The sequence below is a fragment of the Penicillium macrosclerotiorum genome (genome assembly GCF_028827735.1).
Source record: "Penicillium macrosclerotiorum strain IBT 26536 chromosome Unknown utg000001l_segment0_segment0, whole genome shotgun sequence".
NCBI classification, from domain to species: Eukaryota; Fungi; Ascomycota; class Eurotiomycetes; order Eurotiales; family Aspergillaceae; genus Penicillium; species Penicillium macrosclerotiorum.
This window is the reverse complement of record NW_026643081.1, coordinates 2681468-2707729: the sequence shown is the minus strand read 5'-3', so window position 1 is coordinate 2707729 and position 26262 is coordinate 2681468. Positions and strand designations below refer to the sequence as shown.

General features: G+C 49.8%; 12 protein-coding genes across 12 annotated transcripts; 7 read left to right on the top strand and 5 right to left on the bottom strand.

Moving 5' to 3' along the window:
• Positions 1-576: 576 nt before the first annotated feature.
• N7462_000905 (uncharacterized protein) lies at positions 577-1212 on the top strand (the record flags this gene model as incomplete). Its single annotated transcript, XM_057072631.1, has 4 exons — positions 577-710; positions 885-950; positions 1019-1084; positions 1176-1212. 4 exons carry the CDS (start codon positions 577-579, stop codon positions 1210-1212), a joined length of 303 nt encoding a protein of 100 aa, XP_056939161.1.
• Positions 1213-2199: 987 nt separating this feature from the next.
• On the bottom strand, positions 2200-2804 carry N7462_000904 (RBM8 family RNA-binding protein; the record flags this gene model as incomplete). Its single annotated transcript, XM_057072630.1, has 2 exons — positions 2200-2421; positions 2559-2804. 2 exons carry the CDS (start codon positions 2802-2804, stop codon positions 2200-2202), a joined length of 468 nt encoding a protein of 155 aa, XP_056939160.1.
• Positions 2805-3652: 848 nt separating this feature from the next.
• Positions 3653-4447, top strand: N7462_000903 (uncharacterized protein; the record flags this gene model as incomplete). The annotated part of the gene is made up of 1 exon (XM_057072629.1): positions 3653-4447. One exon carries the CDS (start codon positions 3653-3655, stop codon positions 4445-4447), a length of 795 nt encoding a protein of 264 aa, XP_056939159.1.
• A 320-nt stretch (positions 4448-4767) lies between these two features.
• Positions 4768-5849, bottom strand: N7462_000902 (Bax Inhibitor family protein; the record flags this gene model as incomplete). Its single annotated transcript, XM_057072628.1, has 2 exons — positions 4768-5251; positions 5326-5849. The coding sequence occupies 2 exons, from the start codon at positions 5847-5849 to the stop codon at positions 4768-4770; spliced, it is 1008 nt and encodes a 335-aa protein (XP_056939158.1).
• Positions 5850-6080: 231 nt separating this feature from the next.
• N7462_000901 (EKC/KEOPS complex subunit CGI121/TPRKB) lies at positions 6081-6812 on the top strand (the record flags this gene model as incomplete). The annotated part of the gene is made up of 3 exons (XM_057072627.1): positions 6081-6239; positions 6304-6426; positions 6486-6812. 3 exons carry the CDS (start codon positions 6081-6083, stop codon positions 6810-6812), a joined length of 609 nt encoding a protein of 202 aa, XP_056939157.1.
• A 1048-nt stretch (positions 6813-7860) lies between these two features.
• slx4 lies at positions 7861-10412 on the top strand (the record flags this gene model as incomplete). Its single annotated transcript, XM_057072626.1, has 2 exons — positions 7861-9790; positions 9814-10412. The coding sequence occupies 2 exons, from the start codon at positions 7861-7863 to the stop codon at positions 10410-10412; spliced, it is 2529 nt and encodes an 842-aa protein (XP_056939156.1).
• Positions 10413-11506: 1094 nt separating this feature from the next.
• On the bottom strand, positions 11507-14342 carry N7462_000899 (uncharacterized protein; the record flags this gene model as incomplete). Its single annotated transcript, XM_057072625.1, has 2 exons — positions 11507-11851; positions 11919-14342. The coding sequence occupies 2 exons, from the start codon at positions 14340-14342 to the stop codon at positions 11507-11509; spliced, it is 2769 nt and encodes a 922-aa protein (XP_056939155.1).
• A 1454-nt stretch (positions 14343-15796) lies between these two features.
• Positions 15797-16516, bottom strand: N7462_000898 (uncharacterized protein; the record flags this gene model as incomplete). Its single annotated transcript, XM_057072624.1, has 2 exons — positions 15797-15969; positions 16060-16516. The coding sequence occupies 2 exons, from the start codon at positions 16514-16516 to the stop codon at positions 15797-15799; spliced, it is 630 nt and encodes a 209-aa protein (XP_056939154.1).
• A 215-nt stretch (positions 16517-16731) lies between these two features.
• Positions 16732-17274, top strand: N7462_000897 (uncharacterized protein; the record flags this gene model as incomplete). Its single annotated transcript, XM_057072623.1, has 2 exons — positions 16732-16734; positions 16795-17274. 2 exons carry the CDS (start codon positions 16732-16734, stop codon positions 17272-17274), a joined length of 483 nt encoding a protein of 160 aa, XP_056939153.1.
• Positions 17275-18141: 867 nt separating this feature from the next.
• N7462_000896 (kinesin family protein) lies at positions 18142-21258 on the top strand (the record flags this gene model as incomplete). The annotated part of the gene is made up of 3 exons (XM_057072622.1): positions 18142-18341; positions 18406-20545; positions 20620-21258. The coding sequence occupies 3 exons, from the start codon at positions 18142-18144 to the stop codon at positions 21256-21258; spliced, it is 2979 nt and encodes a 992-aa protein (XP_056939152.1).
• Positions 21259-22016: 758 nt separating this feature from the next.
• Positions 22017-22859, top strand: N7462_000895 (peptide-methionine-S-sulfoxide reductase; the record flags this gene model as incomplete). Its single annotated transcript, XM_057072621.1, has 3 exons — positions 22017-22299; positions 22329-22719; positions 22799-22859. The coding sequence occupies 3 exons, from the start codon at positions 22017-22019 to the stop codon at positions 22857-22859; spliced, it is 735 nt and encodes a 244-aa protein (XP_056939151.1).
• A 1045-nt stretch (positions 22860-23904) lies between these two features.
• Positions 23905-25725, bottom strand: N7462_000894 (uncharacterized protein; the record flags this gene model as incomplete). The annotated part of the gene is made up of 2 exons (XM_057072620.1): positions 23905-25215; positions 25270-25725. The coding sequence occupies 2 exons, from the start codon at positions 25723-25725 to the stop codon at positions 23905-23907; spliced, it is 1767 nt and encodes a 588-aa protein (XP_056939150.1).
• Positions 25726-26262: the final 537 nt, after the last annotated feature.

Genomic DNA, 26262 nt, shown 5'->3' with positions numbered 1-26262 from the left:
GCCGGCCCAGCGTCATCCCCCCATCCGCGTCCACCAATCGCCCTGGAACGTTCTCCCCTACTGACGCCTCACTCTCTCGGAGACTTGGGTCATTCTGTACAGGCAGAATACCCTCTCTATGGCTATACAAGACTCTCTCTAAGCATCCCGAGGTATTGTGTCTGTACATAATCGGTTTCCGCCTTGCGACCCCCTGACCGGTCCCGAGTCAGCCTCACTTACTATTTGGCTGAACCGGATCTCAAGCACATGCCACAATTGTAGTCTGTAGACCCGGTTCCTAGGGAGCCCAACCCGATCCAGGCTCCAGGTTCCAGGTGCCATGTCCGAGCCCTGATCCTCATGATCTCCGCGCAACTCGAATGAGAGCGCAGTTGCTTATCGCAGAGATTTCCCGGCTGACATAAGCCATTATCTAATGTACAACCCCGGAGCTTGAAGCGGAATCACCTGATGCGGTCTTGGCACGTGTCGTCATGCAATGCCTGTCAGCTTGCTCTCGGATCTCGTCTTCTTCCCCTTCTCTTCCATCTTCTATCCTGTGATCTCACAATCAGAACGCTATTTTCATTCACAATGCTCCGTCAAACTATCATTCGTCCTGCTGCCACGGCAAACCGGGTACTGCTGACCCGTTCCTTCTCTGTTGCTGTGCCTCGACTGGGTGAAGGCGACACTGGCGCCCCTCGCGCTGGTGGCGTTGCTGCTGGGTTCGTAATCGTTGCCCTTATTTCCCCTGCATGATCTCCGCCCATTCTTCACCTAGGATATAGCCATTAGCCCTTTATGGACCATGGAGATACAGACATGTCTGGCTCGCATGGCACCGTCGAATGACATCATCAGGGTTGAAGGTCAAAAGCTAACATTTCCCCGTGTAATAGTGATAGCTTCACCAAGCGAGAGGCAGCCCAGGAAGCTATGTACATCCGTGAGAAGGAGATTGAGAAGTAAGGTTTCCTCCTGACAAGGTGCTCTTGCACTCGATGCATGACTAATTTTTGGAATCGCTGGACAGGCTGCAAGCCCTGAAGAAGAAGATCACTGATCAGCGTGCCCACCTCGATGAGCTTGAGGGTCACATGTATGTACTCAATCTCCAAATTCCCCGGATTCTATATTTGTGTGCTTCTTGTTCCCTTACCAGAACGGGTCACGCTAACTCGATACTATAGTGACAAGTTGACCCAAGAGCAGAACGGCAAGAAATAGACATGTTATCCTGTGTGTCTCTTTGCTCACTCCATTGTCATATCGTCAAAGAAAGAGCGCCTCTCAACTTATCATGTATCATAATGATCTTCCCTCCGGTTAAAACCTCTGGCTTTTGAGGTTTGTGATTCGTCTATGGATATTGCAAGCGGCATGTGATTAGACATGATAGGCAGCCATAGCATATACCAGGAGTTCCTCATTTTGACTTCCTCGCAAACCAAAGACGTAGCGACTGTTTGTCTGTCCTGGGTTGCAAGCCATGCGCCTCTGGGTCTTAGATTGATGTGTCTATTAGTAGAAAACCAATATTGAGCAATGCATACAGACAATAAGTAAACTTGACGTATTTTATCTGGGGAATAGTACAATAGTTACATTACCAGACCCTAAGGGCCTTATAGGCCTACAAAACACTCCCAGAAAATGCCATTTGTATACAAAATCGGATCTTATCTGGGGTCCGCAATCAACGGACAATTCATATTGCAATTATAGATCTCTCGCTAGCTCATAGGCATAATCTTTATGCTAGATAAATTTCATGACTAACTGGTCATTCAAGGCGTGCGATTGGGGTTCAAAATTGTGTTTAGAAAAAAACATTCTTTTATTGGTCTGAACTCGAGTCAGCATGTTGGAAAAAGCTGTTCTGGGAAAAGTTTCATACCCAACAGGATAATGAATCATGACGCCGACACTGCATCTCTCCGCGGAAGTACCTGAACCAGAACCTAGACGAATAGATTTCTAGAACAGGCATCTCAGGCATCTCAGAGAAAAGGGAAGTGTCGGCGGGAAGCAAGGAACACCAGTTTTTGTCATCCAAGAAAGTCGTGAGGGTATGGGAAGAGGCGAAGGAAGAGACGCTGTGGGGAAAGAGAGACGACAAAAACAAAGAACCTAGGTATCAAAAGAGAGAGAGAGGGAGAAGAAACCGGCAGCCCGCCCCGTTAGAAATTGATGATATGTGGAGAGTCCGACGAATTAGTCTCTGTCACCTCCAGGGCTGCGGCTCCGACCAGGGCTTTGGCTGCGACCCCGGCCACGGCCACCCTTCTGACCACCACCCTTGCCCTTGCCGGATGGGGGAGGGCGGACGAAGGCGTAGTCCACATTGATTGTCTGATCCAATAACTTGGTGCCATCCAGGTTCTTGATGGCTTCGCTCGCCTCGGGAAGGGTGGAGTATTCAATCAATGCGTATCCCTAACGGGAAAAGAAGATTAGCGCTCACTTTTTCTTGGGATACAGCAAACCGGATAGCCACATGTTGCAAACGAGGACAGTCTCAGAGCCGGCCCCGAAGACTTGCCAGGAAAAGACGCGAAATAGCCAAATCATACCTTGACATAACCTGTCCGGCGGTCCAAATTCAAGCTGAAGTTCTTGATCTCGCCATATTCCGCAAAGAGATCGGTAACATCCTCCTCTGATGCTTCCTCGTGAATGTTGGAAACGATCACAATCCACCCCTCAATACTGCGCACGGCGACAGCGCCGGAGTGGGTTTGTGGCTCGAAGCCGCGCCCCGACTGCGCGGGGGCATCGTCTTGGGCGACAGGCGGGTCGACTTCCATTTCATTGGACATTTTGGAGGCAGATAAATGAAGAGTAGGCTGCTCGGGGAGGAAGAGAAGAGAATTGGCACGTTGGTGGATTGAATAGAGAAAGGGAGTGGTCGAATGTCTTATGAAGGTGCTTCGCGGATCGGGAAAAGCTCTGGCTTCTGCGATCCCGTTTCGGCTAGCGCTTCTCCGCCTTTCTCGGATTCAGAATCAGCATGTTAGCATGTTATCAGAACACCTCTCTTTGCCATTTCCTTTGCCCCTCGGGATACAATTCATATATTCATTAAATATAAAGGGCTTGATAAATTTTGCCTGAAAGGTATTGTGAAGTACTCTTTTATTCGCCACTTGCTTAGTTATGGCGCATTATATGTAGCCTTATGGGATAGTTTAATGGCAACATACATGGCCGAGATATCCCATTCTATGCCTATTTTCTCCAAAATAGCTAATATTGTTGACATCTGTTCATATAGATACTGTGTTTGTAATGAGCTTCAGTACTTGTTAAATATGGAGAAAGAGAGGGAGATCGAGTCAGTTCATGTCTCCAGTGCGAAAGAAGAAAGCAAAAGAAGAGAAATGGGCCACCCAGCTCCAAAATGACCAAACTTGGTTGCCTACCGGCCCAGATAATGCTCATTTCATCCTCAATTCTCAACAACTACTTGCTGAGCCTTCCTTCAGGAGATCAGCTGAAACCAGGAAGCGTCCCAGACCGAAACACGTACTCACCACTGGCTTTGAACAAGCATGTCGTGGTGCTGGTGAGTCGTTACTGGGATGGCCCCCGGAAATCTCCAGACAAGCTAACCTAAAAAATTACTGCTAGCACTGTGAGGTCGTGCAGCTGCCAGATACTCCGAGACATGGCCCCCTTCGAGTCCCTGGAGCTGATCGTACATACCGAGGGCGCAAAAAAGGTGCAACAGTTCCATGGAGAGCATTCTGAGCTCAGTGCTATATTTGACTTTTTCGCCGGCAACATGGTGCTGAAGCAGGAAGTGAAAGATCCGCGAGACGGGCAGACCACGCAACATAAGATCGCAATATACTTCAACAAAACAAACACCGCATTTGTCAACCTTGAGGCCCTGGCAGACAACTCCCTGTTGCTCACCTTCAATCTCAGAGAAATCAAGACAGTCGAGGCCGATATCGAAGCAAATACAAGGGCTGAGTACAAACAAGCCATTCTTGGAACCACCTTCATGATTCGACACCAAGAGTATGGGTTTTTCGTGAACAAGCTATACGAAGGCTCACTGTTCAAATTCATCCATGAGTGGGCTGGAGACAAGAAGACCTTGCAATTACGTCTTCCACAAAGCCGTATCGACGGCTGGAAAACAATCGCGTTGATCCTACTCGCTTACAGAGAAATCAGCCCCAGGATTTGGCACCACTTCGTGACCAGCCGGAAATTGGGCAAGATTACGGGGTTTAATTGGATTGAAACCCAGGAAGCAGAGACGCTAGCTGCAACAGACCCGGGAGCTTGGGCAGCGTTGACTATGCAGACTGAAGATGATTCTTCTGATGCAGCTGTACAGTTGCCAGTTGCTCAATCAGATAGAGCAACTGGGAGTGTCCTGCAGATGCTGGAAGAAGACAGACTTGGGCATACCCTCGGGGCCGATGATCCTGGGTTTCTAGGCCATTGAAGTAGAGACATCTTACTTGCCAATCTTAAAAATTCGGACTCTCGAATACACATTACTCAAGTTGTGATTGGGTTATTTACCGGGATTTTTACTATAATCATTGCTTGTTTTGTTCAAGTTGGAAATTTTGAATAAGTGAGGATATCAGACTTAGAGTGGAGATATGCTCCCCGGTAGTAGTATGTAAAACGATTTCCCCACGGATAATATCATGAGGGTTTGCAGTCAAAAAGGGAAAATAGGACAGTTCGTTAGGAATACAGGGGTGGGAAGATGAGAAAGGAAATTAGATGTGTCAACGCCAAGATGCCCAAGAAGATTTACTTCCGGTTGTTGCTACGCATGGCCAGAATCTGGACCATACGGACGAAGATGTTGATGAAGTCCAGCTCAAGGCTCACACTTTCGTTGACAACATCACGCTTGATGTAGCCACGCTCAGCCAGGCGGGCGTGGTGCAAGATCTTCTGCACATCGTAGAGGGTGAAGCCACCAAAGACAGCCAGGCCACCGTACAGCCAGATACGCTCCGACCACATCAGAGTGCGGGCAGCAGTGGCGGGGAGAACCATGGGAGCAAGGCCAGAAAGAGCGACGAGAGCAACACCCGCAAGGAGAGGGCCTCCAAGGTAGAGATACTTCTCCTGCTTAGCAGTAGCACCAACGAAAGCAATAGATCCCATCATGCCAACGGTGTAGAGACCAGCGCGAGCCAGGATAGCAGGGTTCATGAACATGAGAGGTGAGAGGAGAGCAGCCTGAGTAAGGTTGAAGAGGGTCCAGCAGCCGTATTTCATAACATAGCTAAGCCAAAATTAGCACACAATTGCCATTGGACAGAAAAAGAAGGGTTCAAAAAAAGTTCAAAAAACACTTACTTGTCCGGGGATGTGTAGAAAGTTCCATACATCGAACCAATACTGCCGACCAAACCGACACCCATGACAAGCCATGGGTTCATAGCCATAAGACGCATCGACCAGCCGCTGGTGTGCAGAGCACGGGCAGCAATAGCGATAATACCAATACCAAGTCCAGTGTGCATGAAAGTCTCGTTGAGGAAGCTGCGCTCATAGGCAGGCATACCGCCGTCCTCACGGGTCTCGCGGTTGAAGATGAAATTGGTGGCCAAGATGGTACCACCCACGATGGCACCGCCATAGATCAGCTTCTGGGTGAAATTTCCACTTTGAGAATCAAAGGTTTGCTGCATGTAGGTGCGGCGGAAGGCATTTTGAAAGGTCTGGCGAGATTTGGTGAAGATAGAGGACTGAGCACCGAAGGGCTTGGAGGCCTGGGGCTTGAATGGAGAGCTGTGAATGAAGCGAGCAGTGTTGGAGAGCTTAGGAGCCTCACGAAGTGCCGATGATACGGCGAACGGACGCCGGAGGAAGAAAGCCATAGCAGTGATGGTTTCTAGGAGTAATATGATGAGGGGAGTTTTATATGCGGACGGCTGCGCCGGTGATATCAGCCACCGCCGACCAGCGGATTACTCACCGGGACCCGGCACCTCTTAAGTCCGAAGGTTCCAGAATCACACGTGACTGGCGGGGTGCACGATGGAAATGCGGCGGGCAGGTTTGGAGATACGTCATTCGCATTGATCACAGTCCTAGTTTCTTGATTCACAATGGCAGTGAAGCTAGAAACGATCAGTCTTCCTCATTTGCCAGCCTCGCTTCCAGTGCATGTGGCGTTGTATCGAAATGTGCAGAATGGTGCTTTTTTGCGGCAGCAGTTACTAGCTGGCAACGCAGAATTTGAATATGCCTTGATCGATGCAAGCATTGTATGAAATCAAGACTCTGGATTTGAGAGTGAGAAAGAAGTGTATACTAATGCGTACGGCATAGGTACTTTCTCGAGCCCATGCACTTGCAGCTATTTTTCGTGCTGTCAATGACTCCATGAACAATCGGCTGAAATCCCACAATGTGCACTCGGAGATTGTGTTTTCCTTCAACCCAACCAATAATGTATGTGCGCAAATAGCAGTTTTTTTTTCTTTGTCTGGAAAACTAAAAAAAAATTTTAGATTGCCGAGTCATTTCGCAAAATCGGCATCATCGACTCCACCAAGGACTTGTTGGTCATCAAAGTCTCTGTAACTCCGGAGATAACCCATGACTCTGTTGCCGCGCATCTGGAAAGTTTTGTCCAAGGAACACCCGTGCCATTCGATGACCAAACATTATTGGAGATCTCCGACATTTCAAAGATCAAAAAGCTGTATAAACTAGGTGCACTGCCCTCGCCGACGACTAATGCCGACCCCAGCCACTCCAACGGAGTCTACGTTGATGACGCAAAGCGACGGCTGGAACTTTCGATCTTAGGAGCCATTGCCCTCAGGGGATCCTGAGACAACACTGAATACTGACAAGCTCTCGTTCTATCAAGAATGACGCTTACTGCCATCGTGGTTTCCATGGCCCGAGATGAATCATCCACGCGCGTTCTCGCCTGCGTTGCGAACCTAGCGAAGGTCACGCCCAGCTAATTGGGCCACGCTTCAACATGTGCCACAGATCAGTTTTCCATCTGTGGACAGCTTCAGTGATGGAAATTTGGTGCAGGACACCTCTACCGGCTTGGTTACATGCTTTACTGAAGACATATGCCACTTCAGCTTCCTTATGTAGCCACTGCTTTGCTTGATACGATACATCTACGTTTTCTTCCCAATAGGAACTAGACTGTAAGTTGCTCTGAACAGAATATCAAAAGTTGAAAAATTCTTGACGAGAAGCTGCACAATTCTCTCAGTAGCAAGAATGATACCGCAACAGCTATTGGGTTTATAACTGAAGGGAAATACGTAGATCTGAAATTAGATTGGAGGATTCATTCAAATAGCTGTATTATTTATCTGGTTCCAGAGCATTTGCAGATGTTTGGTAGATGTTGGTCACGCTGAAACATGGCTGTTGACAGCATCACATATATCCTATAATTATTGAGATACACATATATATTTCCACGTCGCATCTTTCTCTCTATTGAGATCACACAAAGGATGGTTATCGCATGGTTCTAGGGTCGTAGATTTGCGATTTTAGTAAAATATCATCATTCTATAGTAGTTTTTCTCACATACAGAGGCTCAAAATAATAAGAAGTGACTAAAAACTGGGGTCCAATGGTGAGATTCCCCGCGTTGCCGGGCCATAATTGTTTCCATAGGCCCAAAATGGCAATGCCGCAACTTTGCCAAGACGCGATCGTCATCTTCCCATCGCATCTTTTGCGGAGGTCGCAACACCTCACAACGCACAAAAGACGGGGCTCCGAGGCTCGAACTGCGCGAAGCATCCAAGCAATGGAAGATTTCTTGGAGAACCTTGACTAAATGTCTCATACTTCGATTACCACGAAGTTCAGAACGCGGTCTCAACGCACCCATCGCCACAATGGGGAGCTCCGCCGATATTATTATTTTATCGTCGTCGCCGCCGAGCGCTCCTATGCGTACACCCACGAAGGTCACAAATGCCGCAGAGAAGCTTTTTGATATCTCGCCACAAGTCATAACGCCACCCTCCATACCCTCACCCTCAGAGCTCTTCCAACATCCGCCTTCACGTTCTCGATTCTTCCCCACGCTGAGCGGGCCCGACGACGCGACGAAGAAACAACCCAAATCGGAGAGGAAAATCGTATCAAGGGACACAAGCAAGAAGGATGCCCCGAGCAAGCCACGAAAAAAGAAAGAGAAGGCTACAAAGGAACAATTGCCACATGCCTCGGAAGACCTACGGCCAGAATCCGTTGATGTGATGAACGTCGCGAAAAAGGCCACAGGCCCGCAGAAACAAAAGAGCCGCACCCAGAAAACAGTCCAGAAGAAGGGAGCGGCGAATATGTTGCTGTCTGGAAAAGTCACTAAGGCGGGTAGTGATGCCCAGACGAAGAAATTGGCCAAATCCATAGGGGAGAATGCCAAGCTGCTGTCGCCAGATGAGACCACAGAAATCGCAATATCTAATCAGCTAGGAACCCCCAATAGGGACCACTTGCTTCACTTGAATGAAGCAATTAGAAGACGCATGGACTGGACACCGCCAAGAGAGAGGACTGCTAACGAGGCGATTATGGTGGACCACCATCAAGCTAGCAATAATAATTCCGGGTCCAGCACCAAAGGCAGCTTTGGGAGTTTGCTCTCAGATTATAATTATTCTGGGTCAACTTCAGACTTTCGAGAAACTCCTACTGTCAACGTGGGGGGACCAACCAAGCGAAGGCGCATCGAATTGGTAGATCCTCAGCTTCAGTCGCTTCTCAACAACAATCATGGTTCAAATGATGCATCCCCCGCCCAAGAAGAGAACTCGTCATCATCAGAAGCACAGCTTCAAAAGAAAGCAAGGAAAACAAAGAAACCAAAGAGACTTACTACTTTGACAGCTCGAATGACAGCTCAATATACTTTGAACGACACTGCGCAAGAGAATTTCCAGGCAGAGGATAATATTCAAGAAACGGCCATGGCAAAGACCCAGCGATCTAAAGCAAATAAGAACTCCCAAAACTCCGCCTTCACCGTACTTTCCCCAGAGGATGCTTTGAAGGCCTTGGATGATCAGGACCTTATCTTTGGGACTTGCAGCCAGCTTGAGAGGGAAGAGTCACCGCAGACACTGCTAGAAATGCAAAATACCATCCTTGCATCGGAAAATCTCGATTTTGAGGAAAGAGGGTTGTCAAAAACCAGCAGGTCAACATCGGCCTATTCTGTTCCTTGTTCAACCCGCGAGGTAAATCTATGGTGTATAGCTGCTCGCGATATGGGTGGTTCCTTAGTCCAGGCTAAGAAAGTGGACTCAGTGGACCTAACCGATACAAATTCTGGCCCTGAAAAAGGAACTAAGCCTAAGCTTTCTACATCAACGAACCGTCCCGACGAAGACTGGTTCGATCTTGATTACGGGAAACCTGTTCCTTCGTCTAGAAATATGGCTTCTGCTTTTCAGAAACCACTAGACTCAGGTGTCAATTCCCGGCAGCCAGCAATAGCAGCCAGCTCAATCCTTTTGGATGATCCTCAGCCGCCAGCTACTGTTCAAGAACCAGAACCGAGCTTACAGCAGCCTATAATGCCGCAATATAACGGCTTTACGGATGCCGAACTCTCAAAACAGGTTACTGCATTTGGCTTCAAGTCAATTCGAGGCCGAAAAAAGATGATTGATTTGCTGCAGAAGTGCTGGGAATCCAAACACGGGAAGCTTCCAAAACCTCAGATTGCTTCCTCGCAATCTCAACCAATATCTGAGAAAGACCATTCAATACCCAAATCCAAAGTGGAGCCGAAGGGAAAGACCACATCCAAAAAAAGGGGTCTTCATCTTCATTCATCCCAGCGGATACCATCGGCCAACCCAAGTCTCCGGCTAGGTTCTCGCCCCAGAAGCATAGTTCTACCAAAATATCAAAGAGCAGACCATACTCTCTGCCTTCCTCATTCATGGATGTTGAAGAAATCCAAGATTCAGAGGACGAGGCTTTTCCATCGCCCAGCCAAATACAGAAACGATATACCGATGTTTTTTCTTCCAACACCCTACCAAGTGGACAGCCTTGTTTAGATTTTGTGACGAGCAAGCCGCCCCAGAGCCCGACACCGCGTCGAGGTGGGCCCTCCAAGGCATCAAACACTACAAAGCCAACCTTGTCTTCTACCTCCAGGGAAAGCAGCTTACCCGATCTGTCCGACCAGATCACGAAAGCAGTTAAAGCCCAACCACGCCCACGCTCTTCACTCGGGACCTGTGGCCGACTGACATGGCATGAGAAAATCCTCATGTACGACCCTATCATTCTGGAGGATCTAACAACATGGCTTAATGTCGAAGGTTTTGGTCTTGTTGGAGAAGACCGTGAAATCTGGCCTTCCGCGGTGAGGGAGTGGTGTGAGAGTAAGGGAATCTGTTGCTGCTGGAAGAAGAATGCGAGTTGGTGATGCATTAGACTGAAAATGAATCACTGCTTCCTGGATTTCGGAAGGAGCGATGCAACTTATCAATTTTGGAAATACCCACAACATTTGTAAATACCTTGAACAACGGCTGAGCCAGGCCAAATTTTGCTTCATAACGTCGCTAGGAGCTACTTTAGTAAAATAAGAGGAAAGCCGTGGCGTGCTATAAGAAACGATTTGAGAACCATTCGTGGGATAGTCCAGGTTTCATCCTCTTTTCCCGACCCTACTAGCCATCCAGGTCATTCTCTTCCAGTGCATTTAACGGATGGAAAGTACATTTCATCACTATATGTTATACTGAAATATCTGCATACGGAATTATATGTCTATCCTATACAGGAACCCAGAGGCTCCTAGCCTTTTTTGAATTTTAAGTGTGAATAAGGAGTGTTGCCCACATATTTTAGGCCAATGAAATTTTCAAGAGATAAAAAAACAGATCGGAATATTTAGAGTACAGTGACCCTCGGGACTCAAAACGTGAGAGAAGACAACAGGCAATGGGGGAAAGCGAACCACATGGACAAGCGCAGTATTATCTCGTAGATGACAAAGGAACGTCAACAAAAGACTGACAAAACAAGAACACCGGAAAAAAAATTATTAGAATATCGAGCCCAACCGCAAGAATTCATATGCTGTGTCTTTGAACTCCTGCCATGCTCAGCCAGCCCCAAGAACCAGAGAATCTGTGACCCGAATCCCAATCCTGGAAACATGCAAGCCCGAGTCTGCAAGCCCAATCTATACCGGGCAACTAAGCCAATAAGAGAATGAAAAGTGTCCCAGAAAGCCCTTGAACTCCTAGTTCATGAGAAGACGTCGGAATTTCCGTAAGTGACAAAAAACAAAACTGAAAGTGATGCGAATAAGTTGAAGAAATGACGAGGATGGAACAGAAACATAAAAGCCATCGAGAGTGCAGAAAGCGCATAAATTGATGGGCCAAGAAATGCAACCGATAGTATAAATACTCAAAAAAGAGCAAATCATCCAAGATACCTGCTGCTGGTACAGTGACTGGTTCAGGACCGCCACCGGCTAGTGAACATTGATTAGGTTGAGCTGTATGTTCACCTATACTTCCTCTTACTTGAAGCTACTGTCTTGAACTGGATACGCGGTTCATAACGCATAGAACCGTTCTCTTCAAGCCAGGGTGTGAGGTTTTTGCATTGGCTGACATCAAAGGACTGAAGTTGATGGCAGCCCTCGGAGACTGCCTCGACACCAACACCAGTGACTCGTACGCAGCCGCGAACAGATAGATGCTGCAGAGATAGAAGATGGAGGCCAATACTTCGGAGAGAAGGGTCGGATATAGCAGATCCGCAGAAAGCCATGTTGAGAGACTGGAGTTGCGAGCATTGGAGGGCAAGGACTTCGGTGGCTGTATCTGAAAGTGCGCAGCAGAAGGACTTAATGACATTGTTAGTTGAAAGGGGCCTATGGCTGGCTTTAAAATATTGGCAACCAATTTCTTACCAAATCTAATTCTTGTAGTTGCTTCGCAGCATTGGTAAGATGGACGATAGCGTTGTCCGTAAGGTAGGTGCAATCCGCCAAGCAAAGTTTGCGCAAATTGGCGAACCGTGCATTGCCCCAATACTGAAACCCTTGATCGGTAATCGTGGTACAGCGCGTCAAGTCCATCTCTTCAATTCGACTGGCGGCATGGGATGCGATGTGATGCATCGACCGATCGGTGACATGTTTACAATAAGAAAGGGTGAGCTTCTTCAGCTTGGGGCACCCATAGACTGTAGAATCAGCCGTCTGAAGCGTTGGTTTGATCGTTGTTTGTTTGCCATCGGGCTTTTGTTGACTGCTAGAAACGACCCATCCGATAATCCGCGCCATTAGGGTATCTCCCACTTTTCGACAGTTGCTTAGATCAACTTCTTCTAAGCCGGTAGCCTTGCTGGTCATGTCGAGAATCGCAGATGCGGTGACATCCCAGACGCTCTTCATTTTCCACGCGGTCGAGGTTGGCCCACAAGTGGTTGCCAATGCAGTGAACCCTTCATCTGTGACATGAAAGCAGTTATCGATGTTGACAGACCGAGCCCTATTTCCCACAAAGGGGCAAATGATCTTGACGATAACATCGTCTGTGACTTGTCGATTGTACATGCTGAGATCCAAGTCACGGATTGCATCTGGTGATTTGGTTAGGATCTCTGACCAGTGGGAAGATACTGCTCGAAGACGAAGGAGGTGATGCAGTTCCAGAAACTGAAAGATATTCAACAGTATACTGTCTGGGAAAATGCCACGGTGGGCATCGCTCAAAGGTCGTGCCGCATCATGTGGTTTTGAGAGACTGATGGCATCGGGCAAAGTGAGGGACGAAGAACTAGCAGAGACAGGTTCTACGGGGGAATAACGTTGCGATTCGCCTGAAATTGTCTCCGGCGTCAAGGGTGCCACGGAGCCTCGCCGACTGCGCAGACGAACTTTGTCCAGTCCAAGGCTGAGGTAGGGGTCGGGATCCGATGGCCGCAACACGGCTTGATCTTGGTCTTCTGTTGTTGAAGATTGAAGGGGACCATCTAACTCCGTTTCAGTCAATGTCAATAGCGGCATCGAGCGCCTCCGCGATGCAGTGATTTTCACTCGGTCATCGAGGTCTAGATCACCCATAGGAGGTTGTTCGTCTGTCGCATCTGACATGACTACATCACCATCGGCAGCGGCTTGAAGCCGTTCTTGTGCAGTGCGTTCAACTTGTTCGCGAATATCTCGGGGGCACATTTCCCAGAATTTCGAGAGCACTTCTCCGCTCAACATGAGACATTCGACCGACGTGACCGACCGAACAGTAGCTGTTCGACGCGGCGCCAGCGATAGACTGACCACTTCTCCAAAATACTGGCCTTGTTTGAGTCGGGCCTTGATTTCGACGTTCAGATGATCTGTGCCATTCATTTGGCCCGTGTGCGCATGGCTTTGTTCCTGTCTCTCGCTGACAACCTCCACCTCACCCCGAACGATGAAGTAAAGTTCCCGACCTTGAGAATCTTGTTTGATGATGTCTGTGAATGGTGGGAATGACCGTGGCTGGGCATTGAGACCAAGGAAGTGCAAAATATCGGCGGGAAGGCCCGAGAAAAGAGGCAATTCCTTGAGCAAAAGGCGAACATTGACCAATCCATTTGCAAGAGCGCTGGAGGGATCGCGGCGGCCCGGACTGGGAGACTTGCGCTTCTTGTGAACTGACTTGACGGTAAGGTCTTCCTCCGCGACTGCGAGATCTTTGGCAGAGCTTTCGCGCAATCTTTTCGAGCCCCGACGTACGGGACTTGGGCTAGGCGACTCCACGACTGGGGCTGAGGTTTCTTTCTTTTTCTTCTCTAGGATCATCAACCGTTCCTGGGCTTCTTCTCGAATGGCTTGCTCGACTTCCGGGAAGCGTGGTAAAATATTTCGGAAATCTTCTTTGGTAAGCACGACCAGCATGCATCGGGTGCGAGCGATGATATTTGCCGTGCGCGGCCGGTCCATCAACACGCCAATTTCCCCAAAGAAGGCCCCCGGTTGCAGTTCGGCATATATACTCTCGCCGTCACGAGAGGTCACATAGACCTCGCCTCGTACCAGCCAGTAGATCGCCCTGGCATCGTCGCCTTCGGTCAAGATATAATCATTCGGGGCGTGGAGCTGTGGGCGCAGGTGTTGGCCAACTTCGAACAAGAAGGATTCGGGAGTGGACTGGAAGAGCGGAAAGGAGCGCAAGCGATCGACAAGTTCAAGTGGCAAGGCTTTGATATGGGAGGAGGCCAAGGGTGACGGGCGCGCGGGTCGGTTGGGGTTCAAAACCGAATCGAAGGAATGGATGAGCGAGACGGTGTCGGACAAGGGCGAAGCGGCCTTGGTCGGGCCTCCTGAGGCCCTGCCATGGCGACGCATGATTGAACGATGCGCGGAGACGAGGGAGATTCAGAGGAACAGGGCTTCGGTGCCTATCCAGGACCAGGTGGGCATCAATAGGGCGATGACGTCGACGAAAGCAGCAGCGGCGGCAGAGTCGAGCTTCGCGTCGGCATGCCTCCTCGCCCGGTGGGTAGCGAGGCCTAGCAGAGCAGCATCGGGGGAAGATGAAGGAGGAGCTGGAAGGGCAGCATTCACGGTAGTTGAGGTGTCAGAGCTCAGAGGCTGAAGGTGGGGGGTTGCCGACTCAGCGACGTCAAATGCGGTTGAGCTCCACCGATCATCTGGAAACCTTCGGAAACTCTATGGGAACCCCCGGTTTGCTCCACTTGAGGGTCTCGCCGCCTCGAGGATCTCATGGGATTTCAGCAATCGGATGGCTTGGATATTTGCTGTCCCGGATCTTGCTCGAATTCAGGATGAGTGTTGGGGGGGGGAAATCTGCTGGCGGAGTGGTTCATGATCGGATCGACGTGTTGGTTGACGATCGGCCCTGTCGGCCCTTTCGGAGTCAAAGGAAAACAGACATAAGCGGTCTCTACGTCTACGAGGAGGACGAGTTTGGCCCTGCTAATCCTAAGTCTTCTACACCAGCAGGCTCTTCGATGGGAGAAATACCCTGTCGACTTGTGACAGAGGGTCATCTTGTTTGCTGGCAGAAATGCGGTCTTCTACTGCCCAATCCGGGGATTTCTCCGGGCCGGAGATCGCAACATGCAACACCCTGCTTACCTCTCCACCATGCCCGTGCAGGTCCAAACAAAAACGCTTTGTCTGAGAGAGCCGAATGGGTCTGGTTCTCTTTGGTGTCTTTTGAGGACTGCAATTGGGCCGGGGTTTCGTTGCAGGGCCGATCAACAGGAGCGCCAACGCGGTCACGTGACATCAATAATTTGGTCAAACAGACGCATTGAGACCGACTGAGGAGAGACACAAGGAGAAACCGTGAAAAAAGAGTGGATCAAATTTAGAAGAACAAGAGGGTATCAATAAGGGTAATAGTACACGTATAGAACAGAAAGAGAAATCGACCCAACAAAAAAAAGAATCCATCGAACAAACTCCAACCTTGCCAATCACGTCGGAAGCAAACATATGCTAGGGCCACGTTGGCAACGGACCCCCAGAAATCTCCTGGGGACCTCTTTGCGACCTGACTGGCTTTGTGTGGACTTATTGCAGGAGCGGGTGTCCCTCGGAGGGGAGGCCAAATCGGATTGATGCACACCGCTCAGGAATGATACTCCGGCACAGGGGTCCACTTCCAGCCGGATTGCTCCAAGAGTGGAAGGAGATGGCACCGAAGTAGCTGTGGGAGTCCGTGAAAATACGGTTGGGACGGCCGGCCACCGTCTCAGCCGGCTGCGAGCGTCGTCCACCGCCAGGACAGCTCAATTGACTCAAGGCAATTTCATTCATGAGGCTCGGTCAAATCAGAGTGAGCCTTCTGGAAGGGCCTTGGAGCGACGATTGCCGAGAAGAAAGTCCACATAAGCCGGTCGGTTTCCTTTCATTGTCTCGAGGGTATCTTGGAGAAGTCCGTAGACCAAACTCATTTTTAACCCGAGTTTGGCAGTCCGGGCAGCAGTGTAGACATCGTGACGGGCTGTAATAGAGCACAGTTAGCCACGGGGTATGTTCATTCAAATCTGGGTTAACAGAATCCACGGGATATGAGTAGCCCATCAAGCCTTACCTATCAAACTGTAGATGCCTGAGCAAGACAGCCCAGCTGTGACCGTGGACAGAAAGTCTCGCTCATCGTGGCGAGCATAGTCCACCGTCTCCTCAAACAGACAAAAGGCAAGCGCACCGGCGCCCAGTTTGACACCCATTTTGACGCCATCCTTGACGCCGCCCACTACGGAGATGTAGTTCTTTGTCTTATGGTATTGGAACCACCCAGAGGACGAGGTGGGAAATCGATGGGCGTTCTCCGCGCGAAACACAAGGCCGGTCTTATTGCTACCGTGATAATAGCCTAAGGCCATGCCCGTTGAGAAGGCAGAAAACACCGCATAGGGTATGCGTCTGTCCACCTCGATGCCTAGCCGAGGAGGCGTGTCGGATTCGAAGAGCTTGTGCCAGTGGAACAGCTTGAGGAGAAGCGAACTCTCCCTGGCAGATTCGGAGGAGGCTTCCTGGGTCTCCATTCTGGAGATTATTGATTGTGTCACTATCAAGACTTTTTGGTGGACGTCAATGGCGGAATGGCGGAATGGTGGGAGTGCAGCTTGGAGGATGCATGAATTTCGGGGCGCCGCGCGGGCCCGCTTCGAGTCGCTCTCTCCGCCTCCGTCACTCGGCCAAACCTTTCGCCCAGGCGAAACCCCTCTATATCAAATCACTTCGATAAGCTTCCTCCACGATGGTTTGTCCAGCTTCTCTTGATCTGGCTATGTATGTCCAATCTACTGACGTCGCGGGGTAGCCACTGAAACAATCAAATCCCGACCCACGGTCGTTGACCCTCCTCTTGAAGAAGCATAAGACCACCGTACTCCTCTCGCTCCAGCCTCACGAACCTCTTTCATCCGCCAAAGAGAAGCTGCTAGAAGCTTTGCAATCGCGTGAACTTCGTGAGATCAATGGTGACTCCATACCGACCGACCCCGCTCTCATCGAGTTTGGCGTGCCTGTGGACCGAGGCGATCTAGAGAAAGGATGGACCCGGCTTCAGGCAGACACCACAGACATCACAAATGTCGCAAATGCTCCATCCAAGGGAAAGTCCAAGATACCATCCGATACTGTGATGGCTGCAGGCCTCGGCAATGGCCATTTGGTTGCATTCCGCTTCCGCAACCCGGGTGAGATACCAGAGCGCGATGAGCTCGAAGTCGGTCTTGATGTGGAAGACTCGGGTTGGGACGTAGTGATCCCAAGTTTCGACGATGAAGAGGAGCTTTAGTATGTGTGATGTCTCACGATTTACGGCTTTACAAATAAGATTATTTTATTTTTGACTTGGAGTCCGGGAAAAAAACGGGCTAGTGGCGCTGTTGATTTAACGGAATTTCTTGCTTGCCTTCTTCTGATATTTTTGGTGCTTGGAAAGGAGGCGAAAGGATAAGAGAAGGATCTCAAAGTCTACGGATGATTATTGTCTTCGATCTTGCAGCGGGTGCGATCGTGATGAGGGTAGACGATAATATCATGGAGCAACATGATGGTTTTGTGGACGAACTGTTGCTTCTGTCACAAATATAGCTGAGTGGGACAATAGAAATAACCACTGGACACTCTTCTCCCCTAGATGAAGGCGATTTAGTCCGGTTCCTATCGTAGATATCGCGTAGCCTTGAAGTGTACAGAGTACACCACATTGTGCTAATTTGATACATCAAATAGCGCCCCGCAACCTGCGACAAAGGTGAAACAGGGTGTGCGTGGCATCATTAAGTTGTATGTGGCTCCACGGAATAACTCTCTGTGTACCTAGGAAATTCATAGCCTAATATGGCAGGTTGCTTTATTGCCACGCCCGCAGCAGCGCAATGGCCACTCTGTACTGGTTGCTCAGGGCAACCAGGAGGAGACAACACGCCGTCGCATCAACAAATGAAATCGCATCCAGGGGACTCTCGGAGATTACGGTCCTGCATCCCAATACCCCATACACACACCCTTTAGCTCCACACATTCTTCATCTTCCATCGTTACTTTCAACGTCAACACAACCTCCTGCCTTTGCCGACCGCAGGGTTGTCGCTGCTTCGACACGGCCTCCCCCGCAATCATCGCGACTTGGCGGGAATAACACAGCCCACCATCCACCATGCCCGCCTCCGATGGTGCTTCTTCCATAACTGTCGCGGTCCGCGTGAGACCATTTACTATCCGTGAAGCTGCTCAAATTTCCAAGTGTGACGATGGTCCCTTGTTCCTTGGCGATGGATCGTTGGCCGGCGTGCCAGCTCCGAAGCTGAACCAGAAGGGAATCCGGTCCATTGTTAAGGTGATCGACGATCGATGCTTGTGAGTGTCTCCCCTTGATTTTGTGTTTATCACAAAAGGTACATGGCACTAACTCCATGGCCAGGGTATTCGATCCTCCAGAGGACAACCCCGTCCAGAAGTTCTCCAAGAGCGTCATCCCGAATGGCAAGCGGGTCAAAGATCAAACCTTTGCCTTCGATCGAATCTTCGACCAGAATGCCTCACAGGGCGAAGTTTACGAATCGACTACACGCGGCCTCCTCGATAATGTTCTTGACGGCTATAACGCAACAGTCTTCGCCTACGGTGCCACAGGTTGCGGAAAGACTCATACAATTACCGGAACCGCCCAACAACCTGGAATCATCTTCATGACGATGCAAGAGCTCTTCGAGCGAATCGATGAGAGAGCCGGCGAGAAATCTACCGAGATATCGCTATCTTATCTTGAAATTTACAATGAAACGATTCGAGACCTGCTCGTCCCAGGTGGTAACCCAAAGGGCGGTCTCATGCTACGGGAGGACAGTCAGCAGTCAGTCTCGGTTTCTGGCCTGTCTAGTCATCATCCACAAAATGTTGAGGAAGTCATGGATATGATTGTGAGGGGTAACGAATGCCGTACCATGTCGCCTACCGAAGCCAATGCCACCTCATCCCGATCACACGCTGTTCTTCAAATCAACATCGCCCAGAAAGATCGCAATGCCGGCCAAAATGAACCCCATACCATGGCTACTTTGAGCATCATCGATTTAGCTGGAAGTGAGCGAGCCAGTGCTACAAAAAACCGGGGAGAGCGGTTGTTTGAGGGTGCCAATATCAACAAGTCTCTATTGGCCCTAGGCAGTTGCATCAACGCCCTTTGCGACCCTCGGAAGCGCAATCACATCCCCTATCGAAACTCTAAGCTTACTCGTCTACTAAAGTTTGCCCTTGGTGGAAACTGCAAGACAGTGATGATTGTCTGCGTTAGCCCCTCGAGCCAGCACTTTGACGAGACTCAAAACACTCTAAGATATGCAAATCGCGCGAAGAATATCCAGACCAAGGTTACCCGCAACGTGTTCAATGTCAACCGTCACGTTAAGGACTTCCTGGTCAAGATCGATGAACAGATGAACTTGATCAATGAACTCAAAGCCCAGCAGAAAGATTACGAAAATGTCGCCTTCGCCAAATTCAAAAAACAGACCGAGAAAAAGGATGCTGTTCTTCGTGAAGGTGTCGCACGCATTCGCAGTGCCTACGAGCATACCCTGCCGGAAAGACAAGAAAAGACTAGCAACATGCTCAAGTTGCGCCAGATCAGCCGCCGCATCGGCATTTTGTCTTCCTGGATTGCCGCCTTCGATAGCGTATGTGAAAATCGACAGGATGAAGAAGGACTGGCTAGCTTGTATGCCATTCGAAAGACTGCGCAGGGCATTCTTATTGAACTTGAAGGTAGCCGACACCATTATAACCAGCGATTGTCGAAGAACACATGGGACCGAGCCATGAATTCGGCAGTTGAGAATGCGGCCAAACAATTACAAGAGTTTGAAATCAGTGACAACAGTGACTATTCCAATTTGGAAAGAGAGGCTGAGCTTCTGCGATCGAATGCCGAACGCGAGGCTCTTTCCGCGGTGGTAGAGCAGGACAAGGCCGGAGAAACGGTTGCTGTGCAGTTGTTGCTCCAAGCCCAGTTCGAGCTTATGGCCTCTATCGATGAAATCATGCAACTGAGTGCAAGTGAAGCTATCCAGAAGGGACGTGCGATTCTCACGAAGATGCTGGAGCACTGCTCCAGTGCTGCGTCAAATATCGTCAAGTCGGACGGCACCACGTCGTCCGCTCCCAACTTGAATTTGCACAGCCCTATGAAATCTGCTAGTCCTTCTAAGTCGAAGAAGCGATTTAGTATGATTAATATGCCTGCGCCGAGAATGTCGATTACACCCTCCATGGACCTTGTCCCGGCAGCGCCTCCTTCTCCTACAAAGGGCTCTCCTCGCAGACGTAAAATAGCTGCCGGACGAAAGAGTGTTAGCTTCACCCCCAAAAGGACACAGCCTAAGGCCTCTAAGCGATCTGTTCGATGGAAGGATGATGAGGAGGATGCTCCTCTCACTGAATTTCAAAAGACTCCTCAAAAGCCCGAATCCGCCGGTGAATCTAGCTCCGATGAGCCTTGCGAGCCCTCGGAGCCTTCACTGCCTCGGGGAGTATCGCCTATCCCCCGCAACATCCCGCGGGTAGTGAGTCCTTCTGGCTTGAATTACTCAGCTCCCGTGCCAGCTGAGCCGACATTGAACATTCAGAAGAATAACAGTCGCTTCAAGGCTGGATTCCTGTCCAAACCGCGAGTTGGAAGCTCTCCATTAGCACCCCCCCAATGGCTAGCCTCCCTCTCTCTGACAACGAAAACTCCCCCCTTCGTGACATTGATGGCAGTAGCTTCCTCAACCGCGCCTCATCAGAGCGCCCATCTCGCATTGCTGTTCGGTCTCCAAGCGGAAATTTCTCCAGTAGCCCAGCTTCCGAGAGCAAATCAGAGAACAAGGACAACTGGAAGACGGACAAAGATGATGCAATGAAAATCAACTCTGCCATGCGCCGAATTTCCAGCAGTCATTTTGGATCTACCGCCAGTTCCAACTCCTTGCGGGTCCACCGCCGTCGCAGTCCCAGCTCCAACACCTACGGGAGCTCTCCTAGCGAGAACACCATGTTCACTGCCTCCCAGGCTCGGCGTATGGTCAAGAGTGAGCGAGAGCTCGAGGCTAAGCCCCGTGTTTTGAGTCCTCATACCCTGCCTGTGATGAAGAACACCAGCCGCCGTACGACCCTTGGAGGGGAAATCCGGCCTCGACATGCCAGCCTGTCTAGCAGGGATGCCCTCCGCCTCAGTGTAATTGCCGCGCCCGCAGTGAACCACACAGCGGATTTCACATCTGGTGGATTGCGGTAGACAACGAATTGATTTTCTGTTTCTCCTGTACCGAGAAAGGAATAGTGGGAGTTTGGCATGGCGTCGGCGTACTAGATACCACCTTTTTTTGTTTTGTTTCCTTTCTGTCTTTCTGTTTGTCTGCTCCCCTAACCACCAAACTCAGCCATGGATCTAACGGTGTTTTCTTTCTTTGTGTCATTTTTTCTCTCGTGTCATTGACTATGTTACCCGGCTGGAGCAGTGTGGTTGCATTCGGATGTCGATGTTTTGTGTTTACTTTCTTTTCCGCCCTGACATATTCTTTTTGTCGTGTACATTAATGGCGCTAGTTTGTTTTCATTGCAACTATGTTGCGGTGGCCTCAAAGATGCCATCCACTACCTAACAATCACTTTAATCGCCAGTATAGATGACGACTGGAATGGCTGTAAGGCACCACCAAAACTCTCCGAAAGCCTAAATCCCGGGAGTTTCCCAATTGCGGGGAGCTCTGACTTGCTTTGTCAGACGAGATGACGCCACTTCCAGCAGTCCGCAGCTCCAAATTTCCTTTCCCGACAATCATCTTCCTCAAAGATCCAGTCTAGTCGGTCGAGACAAGCGCCACACTGACTGGATTACTCACCTCAGCTTCCACAGTTCCGTAAACTAGCGACTGTGTTTGCATCAGCTCCTCCCGTCTGGTCCCGGGCATTATACAGAGATATACCCTCCCTCCAGGGCTGCACCCCACTTGCCATCCATCCCGTTCCCCACCAGAATCCAGAATTCTGCAGATGTCTTTCGCCGCTCCGGCAGCCTCTACCCTCCTTTCACGCCTCCTACGTCGCTTCTCAACCAGCTCACCCATTCTCGCCTTGACCCCGGAATCGCAAGCGCGAAAGATGTCCTCCACCACCGAACAGGCTACTGTTGCCGCCGGCTGCTTCTGGGGCGTCGAGCACCTGTACCGTAAGCACTTCGGCAACGGCAAGGGTCTTTTGGACGCGAAAGTCGGCTACTGCGGTGGCCAGACTTCGTCGCCATCGTACCGTGCCGTCTGCTCAGGCGATACAGGCCGTATGTCTTCCCCGAATGCTTCCCCCAAGTTCCTGAAGTTATCACCGTCGCACCTCATGAAACAAACAAATGCTCACTAAATGCTTGCCCGATCTCTGCAGATGCCGAAGCCCTCCAGATGACCTTTGACCCGTCCATCGTCACCTACCGCCAGCTCCTCGAGTTCTTCTACCGCATGCACGACGCGACGACCCTGAACCGCCAGGGTCCTGATGTCGGCACTCAGTACCGTAGCGTGATCTTCACCCATGGCGCGGAACAGCAGAAGATCGCAGAAGATATTACCTCCAAGGTCAGCGAGCAGTGGTTCAAGCAGCCCGTGTCGACCCAGGTCCTCCCGGCCGGCCAGTGGTGGGATGCAGAGGAGTACCATCAGCTCTACCTCCAGAACAACCCCTCTGGCTACGAATGCCCTGCTCAGTATGTTCCCCTCACCCCTTCACAAGACGCCACGGAAAGCCGTGTCTTGAATATTCGTTTTAGTCATTTTGTTTTGCAGAAAGCTGACATTTGTGTGCTTTGCTAGCTTTGTGCGAAACTTCCCTCCACTTTCGGATTGACTCGGATCTAAGATATGAGGTTTTATGTGAGATTTAAAATAATAAAGAGGGAAATATTCCAACCCGAACCATCACGAGAAAAACAGCGCAACTCACGGTATGCGAAATGGACGTTTCGGGCCATCCTGTATATGAGAGGAAACACCATGGATTTTGTATAATTGCGCTCATTGAGGTAGTTTTTATGGATCGGTCAGCATAGATGATGATGATTACTTCTCTTGGCATGATTTCCTATCACTATCTAATAGATCCCTACCAGTATTATTGCGCCTCGTATATTGAGATGTTGCATTCTTTCAACTAGCTTCGTCGCTGGTTATCAGGAAGTGAGAGAAGTAGATAGTTCACAAAGAGGGGTTTTTATCATGATTGCGCGAGTCATGGAGCATTATCTCGAAATAGTTCTGCAAATAAACCGGATTAAATGAATGTACATATCAGTCGCCACATTTATCGATAATAGTGGCTGGCGCTTTATTGGTCGGCTATTCTTGGATTGGCGTTTATCTCCAATTTGCCTGGTTGAAAAGGACAGTAAGAGGGACAATGCGCCGTTTCTAGGCATGTTTATGCAGGCCGGTCGAAGCTATCATAAGTGTATCAGATACGTGACAGGGTATTTGGATTTTGGCTTGGTGGTTGGATCTAGCCGAATCGCGCAATAATCGCCAATGTCGATCCCTTGTTTCAGATACATGACCTGCTTGAGCTTAATCAGAGGTGAGGGCCGGCACAGGAAACCTCGTTTTATTGCTCCCAAGGACTTTACAAAGAGATTGGACAGGACAATTTCTCCCTGGATTAAAGTATTTGTCGTCAACTGAGCTGAGCACATGCTTTTGACTTTGGCCCGTCTGCACCAAGCTCCTCTTCATGTGCCATTATAATGATGCATGGGCCAGCCAGTTACAGGATTAGATTGCCTTGTTCCAATCTACTATATATACCCGAATCTTGCATCAGAATTGTTCATTCACGTTTAATTAGGAGCTCTAGGTTTTAAGTCTAAGGAGGGGAACCGTATAGTAGTCTATTCTTTGGATCATTCACGCATCACCAGCCCGTAAAAGGACACCGCCGAGGGCACGAGAATGCCCAAGATAATAGCCTTGAAGATACTCATCTGATCCCAGCCAGCCATATTCGCAAACATGCGTGCCAATGTGCCTCCAACAATGCCCATCCACACAACAAAGAAACCCAGATCGTTCCATCGCTTCCAGGCCTTACCGCGCTGCGACAGCTCGCTCGTAGAGCGCATGGACGTCCCCCAGCCATCTTGGAACACGGTTATCAAGCTCCACAGGTGAATCATTGGAAGGGGGATATTGTAGAACAGGAGGCCCGGAGCGATCCAGAACCAGTAGTTGCTTGGACCACGATCGGGGTTGCGGAAGAAATTATAGATGAGGGTATAGGCGATACGGATGCCGACATCATACCAGTTAAAGTAGGCAAAGCATCTACCCGTGATCAGGTAGTAAAGAATGTAGGCAAATCCTAGCAGAGGGCCGGCCTCACGCTTGATGGCGGCCCAGAAGAACAGAGGGTTGTTGAGGAGGTAGACCTGGGGCTGTTGGAAGGATTCGATGTGGCCTGCTCGGCTCCAGCGGACTTGCTGCATGATCCAGCGACTCAAGGTGGTAGGCGTATCGGTCGCAGTCAATGTGTCGGAGACATAAGTCACGGTCCATCCGCGCATGAGTAGGTTTGTTGTCAAATGGCGGTCCTCATTGACGATCATGCGGTGTCCCAGCACGGTCTGCGTATACCATGGATACAAGACCGCTGGGAGCGCAGAGACTCGGAAGGCTGTGCTGGGGCCAGACTGGCAATCACTGGTTCCTGACGAGGTCGAGACTGAGCGGGTCATGTACAGCTCAGACCAGTAGACCACACTGCCGAGTTTCGTGGTGATAGAATCATTTTCATTGTGCACAATTAGGCCAGAACTACCTCCACCCACGTGGGGGTCTCCAGCAATAGTTTCAATCGTGCTTCGTAGAGAAGAGGGTAAGACAATTGTGTCGGAGTCGGAGGACCACAGATACTCAATCCCAAGCATCTCAGAGATGACAATAGAAAAGATAAATGCTGAGAACATAATACCCTTCTTATGCAGATGCGGCTGGAATAGACACAGCCTGGTAATGCCACCAGACTCGCCGAGATCCAGGTCATGCTCAGCCAAAATTTCGCGAGCAAGACGGCAGCAGTGGGCGATAGTAGCTTCCATATACACCTGGGGGGCTTGGGAGTTCCCATCGATGCTGGAGAGCTTTTCAAAAGTCTTCATGGCAATCTCACCCAAAGGCTCCTCGATCTGAATGACCGCTGATCTGTCGGTGAAAACCTGTGGTTTGAATGTTATTCCAGATTCATAGAAACATATGTGCAATTCACTTACTTGTTGGAAGACTTGAACCATCTCCATGTCAGGCGTGTCATCCCCATCGACTCCGACCAGGACAAAACGACACTCCGCTGTGTCCTTGTAACTCTCCAGTGCCCTCGCAAAGAGTTCGGGGTCTTCCCGGTAGCCTACAATGGCGGCCATGCATTCTGGGCCCCGATCCGCATTGGTGAGTAGATAACTGGCCTTTTCAAGGTCTTGATTGGAAGGGGCTTGCAGCCGTCTCCGGCGGCTCTCATTTGCATAACGATTATATTCGGCCGCAAAAATAGTGAGCAGAATATCTAGGGTTAACGGGTGACGCGTATAGCCCGTAATGTATGAGTATATGGGGATCACGATAATGCATCCCAGTAGATTAAGAAACTGTCGAAAGCGAGAGACGTCAGGGCCCCGTTCTTTGAACATCGAGTGCCCCGTATACAAGTTCTTTTCGGAGAAAGAGTCCATCGTATGTATTAGGAGGTCAACCCCGGGACTCAACCAGCGAGAACAAATAACGAATGACGAAGTAACAAATAATCAAGAAGAAATCGAAGATTCGTGAGGCAAACAACGAAGGATAAGAGAGAATGTACTCGTCGACTCAATGTAAACTCCGAAAAGAAAGAATCAAACTTCCGCCAGGCGTCCCTTCGCGTCCACTTTTTTAAATTTTTTTTTTCCATTTCACTACGCCAAAAGCATAAGACCATGGCACGACCGTGAGGCTCAGACATGCCGCCTAGCCGTGTCTGCTAATCTCTAGCCTTCCGCTAGTTCCAAGATTAGGACTCAGGGGCATTCTCCGGTCATCCCGACACTGCGAATAAGACCTCGTATTTTTTAGTGACCGTCTACTTCTAGGCGGGGTCCATTCGAGCCGCATGAGTCGGTATAAGTCAGCGCTATCACTAAACCGGTCGAACATAGTGGGTCTATTTTAGAAAACCTGGTGAGACATTGGAGCATCCAAGTGGAGTTGCGAGGCTTCAAATTCCGGACGAA